This window comes from Podarcis cretensis, assembly GCF_951804945.1.
Source record: "Podarcis cretensis genome assembly, chromosome: 17".
NCBI classification, from domain to species: Eukaryota; Metazoa; Chordata; class Lepidosauria; order Squamata; family Lacertidae; genus Podarcis; species Podarcis cretensis.
Genome location: NC_137187.1, coordinates 39439647 through 39450986, shown reverse-complemented (window position 1 = coordinate 39450986; position 11340 = coordinate 39439647). Strand labels below are relative to the sequence as shown.

Genomic DNA, 11340 nt, shown 5'->3' with positions numbered 1-11340 from the left:
CCCCGCTCGGCTGCCCTCGCCGACCTTCGCCCTCCAGCAACTCCCTTCCCGCGTCCACTGAACACATGAGGTTTTTCAGGTTGACCTTCAAGTGCTTCGTGGATTGTTTCTGAGTCCCCCGGACTCGCCCCCCGCGCTCCCCCCGCCGAGCCCCCACCCAGCGAGACCCCCTCTCTGCCGGCTCCGCCGAGACCCCCGACGCGCCGCCCGCCCGCCCGCCGCCTTCCTCGGAGCATCGCCCGATTCGCCTGGAGGGGGGCGGCAGGGACTCGGGGTCCCCCCCCGGCGCCATGGCCAAGGGGGCTTCGTCGGACAGCAGCGGCTGCGGCGGCATCTACAGCGTCTCGGTGGAGCAGCAGGACAAAAAGGCCGCCATGTGCCCGGGAGTCCCCGCTGCGGGCAAAGGGGAGGCCGCGGACCCTCCTGGGCCGAGCCTGGCCCTGCCGCCCCCCGAGAGGGAGACGTGGACCCGGCAGATGGATTTTATCATGTCCTGCGTGGGCTTCGCCGTGGGGCTGGGCAACGTGTGGCGCTTCCCGTACCTGTGCTACAAGAACGGGGGAGGTGAGCAGCTGCGGGCACGTGCCGGGGGGCGGGGTGCAACGGGGGGGGGGTCCCGTCGGAAGGGCGCCCACCGAGGGGGGGCGGGTGCTGCCGCTTAGGGGGAGCGAGCAATTCCTCAGCAGGCGGGGATCGGGCTCCGAGAGGCGAACTTCTAGCCGGGGAATCTGGACAGGGGAGCTTTGTGCAAAAGGCGAGAGGCAGCCCCCCCCCCTCCCCGTAGAAGCAGGTCCGAGATCCAAGGTAGTCCAGCAGTGGCGAGCGTCGACAGGCGTCCAGCCTGGAAACGGAGACCGGGATCTCCAGGCGTCCCTTGCTATTCCCTGAACAAAAGGGCTGCTGTGTTCCGTTCACGGACTCACGGCGGCAAAAGCAAAAAAGGAAAAAGAGATAACTTGGGATTCATTGGGAGAAGAGAGAGAGGACCCCTTTCCTACAAAAAGGAGGCTGCAGGGTTGAATTAGGGCACGTCTGCTTTTGGCCCCAGACGCCGTTTCAAAAGTCCAGGCACACGTGTAAAGAACATGTCTCTTGGCATGTCTAGAATGTCTTTCCCTTCCTAATGAATGACCACAGCCAACCTTCGGGCATCTGGGATCAAGCTCCTGGGTGACTACAGTGCTGGGTAATCTTCGGCTCCAGAAGGACCTCACATTGTAGAACTGAAGCACCCTCCCTCGAAAAATGAGTCATGGCATCACTTGACATAAGGAATCTTGCCAGGTTGTAATTCTGGAGGCAACAGATAGAACCCGGAGGTGAGATGCTGGGAGGGAAGATCAGAGGGTGGGGGGTCCTGGTTATTGACCAGAGGTGCCCATTTGAATAAAATATTTTTAGGTGGGGCAGGTAAGCCCTGCCCTGTCACCCTTAGTAGCCTCCAGTATCCAGTCACTCGCCTTCCTTCACAGTCGGGCTATTTCAGCCTACAACTGTGGACCAAACTAGGGAAGTGAGGGGGACACCTTGACCGCCCCTTGCCTGCTGATTTATGTGTAAAATCCTGCCTCCCCTCCCTCATTATTATTGCAAAGTGTTTTTTCCTCTCAGGTAAATTTTGAAAGTGGACTTGAGCCTAGTTAGTTGCAGGGGGACCCAGCCTCAGAGGAGGCATTTGCTTAAGGGAGAGTTTTGTATACATATGAGAGATTAGGCACCCCATTCTCCTGTCCCCATTGGCAAATGTGGCAGGGAACACATCTTCACGGAGGTAATGTCTAGCTTGATGCTTTGTATGTGAGGGAGCACACAGGTGGGGGGAGATATTTTATTTTTCAGTCTATTCCATTTAGATCTTCTCTTTTCTCCAAGGAGGTGGCACACATGGTTGCCCCCCTGCCCGATTTTAGCCCCACTACAACACTGTCAGGAAGGTTAGGCTGAGAGGGAGCAACAGGCTCAAGGTCACCCAAAGAGTCTGTGGCTGAGTGAGGATCTGAACCCCTCAGGTCCTTGCCATCTGATGCTCTAAGCACTGCCTTCTTCAGGTTCTCTCAAAACAAGTGGGCCTGTTGTTTCTTAGTTTCCGTGGGGCCCAAATGTCCTCTTGAGGCAAACCACGTCTCAGTAAGTAATAAAATAACATAAACGTGAAGCAAACGTCCCCTGGCATCAGCCAAGGGTGTACTGGGCGCAGTGACTGCTGCCTGAATCTGCAGAGAACCTGAACAGACAAGAGCTCTTGGGCAGATCTGCTTGCACTCATTAAATCTCAATAGAGCGCCAGACCGTTAAGGTCAAGGATGACACATCAGGCCACCGTCAGCACCAACCGCCTCACGATTGGTCCATTTTTAACTGATGAAGCAGGGGATGGATGTGGAGGAGGAAGTCAGTGGGAAGCGAGGATCAATTTGTTTCCAGACAGGTGTGTTTAATTGGCACAACATGGTGCAGGAAGCAAGTGTTGTCAAACTACAATGGAAGGACAAATCTGCCTGCGAGAGATGGGATGGAGGCAGGCGGGTGGGCACTGCCAGGGCGTTTTAGCTAAGCTCCAGGACCTGTTTCCAAAACATGAAACACAGGAAGGTCCGGAGTATGCTCTGTACATGCTCAGATGAAAGCCCCACACCCTAAAGGTTGCCACAGCCAGCTCCCATACACCTTGGCTTACATGCCAGAGGTCACAGATTTTCCGGCCAGCCTGCATTCTTTCCTGATGCCTATCAGTTTAAAAATTAATTGAAAAGAAAGAAAAGAAATTAAGTGTAGGGGCTGCTGGTGGTGGGGCTCAATCCAGCCTGGAGGTCTGAATCTCACTCACCATGCCACTGGCACATGACCTCAGCATTGCTCCATTCCTGATCAAGTGTCATGTGACTATAGGGCAAGATGCCAAGTCTGCCATCTCATTCACCCCCAGGCTGGGGTTTTTTCCCCTCATTGCCTTTTGAAAGCAAGGAAACAAAAACAGAAAGTCAGAAGTTATTCTGCAAGGGAAAGCATTCCTTGTGCTGGCCGGGGAGTAAATGGGGTGATGAAATCACAGCTTGGGTGATGTGACATGTATCAAGTCACATACACACACACACACAAGTCAGGTGCTCCCTGGTAAAATGACCTGACCAGCTGACCGGTCTGCATAGATGTCCCCCTGCCAAGTGCTCTCTGTGATGGGTGTGCCTTTGTGCTGGGCTTGGACAGGGCAGACCCGGAATCAAACCTCACTCAAGTTGTGAAGCTCACCTGGTAACTTTAGGCCTAGTCACTATTTCTTGGCCTAATCTACCTCACAGAATTGTGAAGGTTGTGGGTGTGGAGAAGTGGGGTAACTCAGCTCTTTGGAGGAAGAGTGGGGTAAAAAAATACATAAAATAAATTCAGTGCAGATAAATTAGCTCTGGAAGCCCAATGCAAGTGTGTTGTCAGCTTAGCTAGCATAGTGCCAGCTAAGATTGCCTGCAAACCACATATCAGCTGCTCCTCCCTCCAATGGTCTTACTCTTGCATTTTGCTTCCTGCATCAACTAAGGACTAAGGTAAAGGTAAAGGGACCCCTGACCGTTAGGTCCAGTCGTGGATGACTCTGGGGTTGCGGCATTCATCTCGCTTTATGCCGGGTCATGTGGCCAGCATGACTAAGCGGCTTCTGGCGAACCAGAGCAGCGCACGGAAACACCGTTTACCTTCCCACCAGAGCAGTACCTATTTATCTACTTGCACTTTCACGTGCTTTCGAACTGCTAGGTGGGCAGGAGCAGGGACCGAGCAATGGGAGCGCACCCCGTCAAGGGGATTTGAACCGCTGACCTTCTGATCAGCAAGCCCTAGGTTCTGTGGTTTAACCCACAGCACCACCCACGTCCCTTAACTGAGGACTAGACACTTCTGAATAAAATATTGCCATTTTTTATATTAAGGATGCTGTGTATGGTGGTGAGGGGGTGCAACGTATGCTTTGGCAGAAAGTCAGCTCTTCAAGTTGCGTCCCTGGAGCCAGTCTATATCTATTACTTGCAGATGACGTATTTAGACAGAACCCACAGATGCCAACCCTTGTTTTCCTCATATTAAAGAGAGAAACAAGGAGAAAAATTGCTCAGTTTCAGGTGAGAAGCAGCAGCATTGTGGTCTGCAGACACCTGCTACTGGAACTGGTTAATGAAACTGGAAAAGAAATGGATACAGCCCCAGATATGTTACCCAGGCACCTCTTAGGTGGAATGAATTATTTCCCCTTTCCACTGGAAAGATCTGGGATCTGTCCTTCCTAGATGTTTTGACACTACTTGTATATCTTGTTATGCTAATAGAGCCTCACTGAATGGAGTAACTGAGCTAACACCCAAGGGATTGCCAAAATCTTGAAATTGGCAAGTGGCCTAGAGATGGTGTGTGTTTGTATGTCTTTGTGTGAGAGAATGGCACATGACTTATTATGCCATTAGAGTGCAGGGTTCCGCTTTTATCCAGCTTCTGTCCCGGGTTCTGAGGAAAGGATTTTTTTTATTTATTTTTTTTGTCTGGCCAGCAAAAGAGAGGGGCATGGCAAAATCCACCCCCAGCATAGGCAGTTCATCACTCTTGACTCTCAACCCTGACAGAATAAAAGTTTAAACTGTTCTATTAACATTTTGAGGCTCATAGGAGCTCGGAGTCGGTGCGGGAGGTGATTGAGGCAGTGCTGTGTGCCAGAGCGTTAAAGGGGTCAGGAAGGAAACTACATGGGAGTGTGATGCGGAGGTGAACAAAACATGGAGAAAGAATATTTTGGACTGATATGTATCATCAAAGTTGGCTGGGGTGGGCAGGCCAGGGCTAAAGTAGCACATAAGAAAGGCTGTCACTGGACAACCTTGCTGGCCTGGGATGACACCCCCCGCCCTGCTTGCTGGGCGCTTTCTAGGGAAAGTGGCAGGACGGGTGTTGGCTTGGGCTGAGACTGGGATAATCCACTGCCACCCCTCTGAGTGAGAGTGATGCAGGCATCCTCCCCTTTTTAATCTGCAGGCAGCTGACGGCAGCTTCATTTGTATAAAAGCCACAGAAGGGCATAGGGCGGCTTGAGTACAAACGGCTTCTGCAGGAGTCAGGGACACAAGCGTGTTGCTCGGTGGCGTACAGGTGAATGTGTGAACTGCCTCAGCTGACAAACATGTGTTGCATCAAGAGGAGGTATGACAGGAAAGTTCTGTTTGCAGCATTGCATCTGTGTTGGCTCATTCACATGCACAATCTTTTGCCTAATTTTTGGTCATCAAGCATTAAACAGACATGTTACCTTGAGGGCCAGGCCAGTGGCGTAGCGTGGGGGGTGCAGGGGGGGCCGGCCGCACCGGGCGCAACATCTGGGGGTTAGGGTTAGGGGGCGCAAATCCACGGGTTAGGGGGCGCAAATTACTTGCCTTGCCCCGGGTGCTGACAACCCACGCTACGCCACTGGGCCAGGCTAGTTTTGCTAGCTAGTCTGCCACAAGGCTTTATTCCTCCAGAGGAAACTGGCAACTCCCTGGTTCTGTGTCCTCAATGGCAAAGAACTTCCCTCTCCAACGAGGTCGGCTGGGCCACCAGTCAACTGTGTGTTCAGGGCAAGAATGTGTTAAGATATCACTGGTTTCTCTCATATGTGACTGCAAGTCTCCACAGAACGGGGATCTCTTCTGCTTCCAGGGATTCATTTTTCCATTTTGATCAGTTGCATCTCTCTGGCTCATGTTTTCTGGGTATGAATTCCCCTGAGTCAGAAAGAGGTCTATGGAATCCTTTTCAAATGGCAGCAAAAGTTCTCTGTTTTCCCCATACAAATAGCCATTGTTTAGTGAAAATAATCAGTAGGTTGCATTTGTAGTTTCTTTCTCTAATTCCTGCCTTTAATGAGTCACTGATCTCGTATATAAAGGCAACACATGAGGCATGTTTACGCTACACATGTTTACTGCTATCATAAGTGTGTAATTGTCATGCCTTTCCTCACAGAATCTTGGGAACTGTGCTGAGAATTCCATTGAGGTCCATGGGTTCCCAGAGTTCTTTGCAGAGAGGGAACTCCTGCTTAATACTACTGTCTGTAGTGTAGATACACACTACATACATTACATTTTTTAAGGATGCTGAAGATTAAATTTGTCTAGAAGCTACATTCTCTGTCCTGGATGGCCAGATGCATGGGAGTTAACTACTGTTACTCTGTTGTGTGAAATACACACTTTGCATGTTCTCAGAGGCAGATTTTTCTTTTATTACTTCACATATCTCAGCAATTGATTCTGGCTTTGAAACCAAGATGAGTTAAATGAGAGACAATAGATTCTGAAGCAAAGTGGGAGGCAGCTTGAACAGACACATGGGGCACAATCCTGCTCCTGCGCAGCGCCTGCTCATTTTTCTGCCTCTCAGGACCCAAATGTTTTGGGCCTTGAAAAACAGATTCCAGGGAGGGTTGGTCCTGTATATCAGGACTAACTCTTGAAGAGATAGAAAACTATTGTCTTGAATGGATGTCTTCTGACTGCAGTTGAGACTTCACATGATTGAATGTGTCTGCCCCCTTTAAAACAACACCCTGCTATTGTGGTTTTTTTTAAAAAAACTAGTATGTCAGGGAGAAGGTGAGGCTAGATTTGCTTCCCCCTGGCATGCTAATTTTCTCTGTGCAGATATTTATTTATTTGCGGAGCATTATTCAGTCATGTGAGCTTATACCTACACTAAGAAATGGTACAGGTTTACCCCCTCAGTGAGCATTAGGTGCACACACAGAATGAGGCACACTCCAGCATATCTTACTCAATTACATACACTGCCAGAGCCAGGCTCCTTCCACCCTATGAGCACATGTATGCACAGACGGGTGTTTGCAGTCCCTGGACCATGGATGCCCTTTCAAGCATACAGTGATGAATGGGTTCGCTGACCACTGCCCTGCTAATCCCCATGGGAAAGATCTTACATCTGCAAGATTATCCTCTTAGCCAGGGATTTGCAGGAAGAAGAGCAAGGCTTGGGCCTTCCCATAGCCCAGGGATCTGTGATATAAATAGCATCCCCCAGAGTGGTTCACACTGAGACCCACGTGCACCGGGAAACACACAGGGCTGTCAGTCACAGCCACAGGGCTGGCCTGCCAAGTGCCTTAGTGATGGCAGGAAAGACGTGGGCTGTTTGGGGAAGGAAGGCTGAGAAGCAGAAGCAGCAGTAGACAGGCGGAACAGCACACTTTGAAGCCAACCCAAGCTAAGATGGAAGAGCTAGGAGGATAAAAGCTGCAGGGGGGAGAAACAGGGACGAGATATTCTGTAGTGTAACTATTCTCTTTGCCGCTCCCTAGCAGCTATCTCAGGAATCTGTTCCTCTGTATATTCTGCAGTCATTTGTACATACTGACTTTTGTGCTGCAAACAAAATATCTCTGAATGAAGCTGGAAGGTTATGTTACAGTTAAAATGAGGGGAGGCAGTGGCATCAAGAAGCATTGGTTCAAGCTGCAATTCCATGGAATCACAGAAAGCAACAGTTATTGGTTCTGGAAGCAAAGGTTCAGCTTCCTAAGAGTGGCAGTTTTATATATGTGCTTCTACTCCTTTATGACAGCAAACAATATGCTTCAGGGTGTGCTGGTGATGTCAGAAATCAAAAGGCTAAATAGGATTTCTAACGGTTTGCCTTCCAGTGTCGTCATTTAGAAGGAGAACAAAATGTGCAAAGCATGAGAAGTCATGCAAATTTCTGTACTTTATACATGGCACAGAAATAAAGTTTTTCAGCACAGAATTTGGGTTACCTTGCTACAGATTTTTATGATTATTTTAGTACACATAGGCCAGCCCATAGCTTGGGGGGGGGGGTGCTGGGATTGAAGGGGGCTGGGATTGAAGAATGAGGGAGCTGTTGCTTACTTTGTGCTGCTCACCTGGCCACAGGTGTTTTCCTCATCCCTTACCTTCTTATTGCCCTCATTGGCGGGATTCCCATCTTCTTCCTGGAAATTTCCTTGGGGCAGTTCATGAAGGCCGGGAGCATCAACGTATGGAACATCGCACCACTGTTCAAAGGTAAGAGACTCCTTCCCCTGGAGCCTTACTTGCCTCTCCTCCTCCCCCCCCCCTCCCCACTCCAAATCTGGGGCTGGTTCACAACAGGTTCTTGTTGCAATGGAAGGTCTGGCACCTCAACCGTTTTGGAGTGTATGCCTGTCTCCACATCCACCTAATCTCCACCTCCTCCTGCCACCAAAGGGGCCTTTGGTGCCCCTTGCCCCACGCAGGCCTCTGGGACTTACCTGGGAACAGCAGGGAACAACACCTCAGCAGTGCTATAAGCCACCATTTAGGCTGTAGCCAGCCTCTCTAACCAAGCCAGTTTTGCTGATCTGTATCTGGTTTTGAGCAGGGAGCCCCACCATGTAAATTTCATTCATACATGATGCTCCATATATGAAGCAGAGGTGTGGATGTAGTCCCTCCAGTCTACATCAGATGAGTGGGGGAGTGAGGTCAGGAACTGACAGTCATCTATGTTAGCAGGTGGCAGGAAAATAAGAAAGCAAGATGGAGTGTCCTAAAGTAATAAAAAATAATAAAAAGGAAGAGGCTGCAGGGAGACTTCATGATTCTTCAGGAGCTCACAGTGTTGGATTGCCTGCAGGAATCATATTAAGAATCTTGGCTTTCATTAAAAAAGAAAAGTTTCTAGCCCTTATGGCTGTGAAGGTCTATTGAAATCTCAGAAGCCAGAGAGGTGGCAGAATAAGATGCCCACCTTATTCTGGAGATGGGGCTTCAGTCCTTCCCTTGTTCCCCATTCCTTCCCATAAGAAGCAGAAGCAGAATAAACTGTTGTGCAGGGGTGCTTAATTTGCACAATCTATACAAGTTTCAGAATCCAAGTTTTCACAGTGCATGCACACCACCCAGTTAAATGTGCACCACCCAGTACGATTGCAGGAGGCAGGCGTGGCACTGACACTTTTGAGCCAACTGAAGAAGTGGCGCCTCATTGCCCCGGGCTCCTCTTTTCACGCAGCTCCTCTCCTCCACAGGACTGGGCTTTGCCTCTATGGTGATCGTCTTCTATTGCAACACCTACTACATCATGGTGCTTGCCTGGGGTTTCTATTACCTGGTGAAATCTTTTGCGGCCACCTTGCCCTGGGCAACCTGCGGGAACCCCTGGAACTCTGATGAATGTGTGGAGATCTTCCGGCATGAGGACTGCGCCAATGGCACCGCCACAGGCAACCTTACCTGTGACGAGCTCTCCGACAAGAGGTCGCCTGTCATCGAGTTTTGGGAGTGAGTGCTGGCATACACTGGCTAGTCTTTACTCCTGGGATGAACTGGGTTGGCTTGGGCAAAACCCACTGATCCAAAAAGACTGCCAAGCCCCTCTCCTCACCTGCCACACCCTAGCCAGTGCTCACTTTTTCTCTCCCTGATTGCAGGAACAAGGTGCTGCGTCTGTCAGGAGGCCTGGAGCTCCCTGGTGAGATCAACTGGGAGGTGACCCTCTGTCTGCTAGCCTGCTGGGTCCTTGTCTACTTCTGTGTCTGGAAGGGTGTCAAGTCCACAGGAAAGGTAGGGGGCTTGGGGAGGTGGCACGACTCCAGGGACAGGAGCAAGGGGAGAAACATGTAGGTCAACCGGGGTAGAGGTCATCCTGGACTCTTGGCAGGATAGGCAATTGTCCTCCTTTAGGAATAGCCAACATGGTGCCCCCCACAGATTTCTAGACTCCCTTCAGCCCCAGCCAGCATAGCCAGTGGTCAAGGGTGATGAGAGTTACAGTCCAGCAGTGTCTGGAGGGCTCTGTTTTGCCCCCCAGTTTCTGTCCTGTGTGACAGACCTATCTGTCCAAAAGAGCCCCAGATCCACTACTTGAGGAGACCACCTCATATCATGTCAACTGCGGCTTCCTCTAGAGATGTCCTGCTCCCATAGCATAAGTTTGCATCTCTTCTGCCATTTGCCGATGGACTGAGACAGGAACAATTTTTGACAGCCGCAGCCAAACACTCCCTTCCTCTGTCTTGTCCTGATGGCAAAGATATACCTGGTTGGACAGCAGGGTAAACATTATCTAAATAAGTAAGCAAACAATAAATTTTGTGTGAGGAAAAGTTGGACGTTCTCACTCAAATGAATCACCTGAGGAATTTTGAAACCAGTTCCAATAAGATTATTAGGAATTCCTGGGGGATGGAATGTTCTTAGTCAAACAGTTTTGTGGATATCATTTCTGTTTCACACACAGAGATACTGTTTGATGTCCGCTAGGAGTCTGGGGCAGTTGAGACAGCTTTCTACACAATACATTCTCCCACCACTTTCAGAGACAGTCAGTTGCTGGGAAGAGCTGCTGTGCTCAGGTCTTGCTTGCATGCTTCCCACAGGCATCTGGTTGGCCCCTGTGAACAGGATGCTGGACTAGATGGGCCTTTGGCCTGATCCTACAGGCCTCTTCTTGTGTTCTTGAGATTTGGTACCTGGGCCAAAACAGAGGACTCTTTATTTCACCTAAAGTGACATTTAAAGCACCTGAGGAAAGCAGAAAAGGGTTTTGACAAAGCTGAAAACCTTTCTCAGTGGGGCTCCATGCCTACACCCCTATCCCTGAGTTAGCACTTGTGTTTCGGAGAGTGGTCACGTGGAGCGCAGGCCGGACATATGAAAACTGCCTTATAGTGAGTCCCACCATTAGGCTGTCTAGCCTGAGTAGCAGCTGCTTTCCCAAACCTCAAGGGAGAAAAATGACATTGTGGCTGCCTATGTCAGGCTTTCCTTTCTTAGCCCTGCCACCTGAGACCCTCTTAAAAAGGGAAATGCCAGGGATTGAATTTGGGACATATGCATTTGGAATCCCTGTGCTCTGCTGATGACCTATGGCCCATTCCTTTCTGTACACAGAAAAGAAAGTCACAGTTCTCCATTTGCCATGCGGTATGCATACACAATCTCTCTTTCTCTGTTGTGCGCATGCGCGCGCACGTTCCTCTCCTTCTCAGACACCCTGCGCTTGTTCCTCCTTTTCCTGTGCATGGCCAGTGCGTTTGAAATCCCACCCGTCAGCAAGTTCCATGCCTGAGAGAGCCTGACATTTTTCACCAGACGGCAGCTGGAGGTGGGGGCAGCCGCCTTGAGGCCTCGGCGAGACAGGCACACATGTGGCTTGGCCTCCCACAGTAGGCCACTGTTGTGTTCACAGGGCCTGGCTGAGGAGAGACCTTGGCAGCTGCCTGCCCAGGCCCACATGCTCTCCCCAGTAGTAGCGGACAACGAGAAGTCCCCAGAGATCCAGAGGAAGGGTGGGAGAGAAGGGGAAGCATTCAGAGTTAGGCCTTTA

The 11340-nt window shown here is 50.4% G+C and overlaps 1 protein-coding gene across 2 annotated transcripts in view; it reads left to right on the top strand.

The window, feature by feature from the left end:
- The first annotated feature begins 216 nt into the window (after positions 1-216).
- The window catches only part of SLC6A8 (solute carrier family 6 member 8), a 36867-nt gene continuing 25743 nt past the window's right edge, over positions 217-11340 (top strand). The window contains exons 1-4 of one of the 2 annotated variants that reach the window (XM_079958715.1): positions 217-564; positions 7923-8054; positions 9041-9293; positions 9443-9575. In XM_079958715.1, coding sequence (XP_079814841.1) covers positions 291-564; positions 7923-8054; positions 9041-9293; positions 9443-9575 — 792 coding nt within the window. In that variant the 5' untranslated portion in view covers positions 217-290. The remainder of the gene's footprint in view (positions 565-7922; positions 8055-9040; positions 9294-9442; positions 9576-11340) is intronic. The other variant, XM_079958716.1, reaches the window with a different exon arrangement.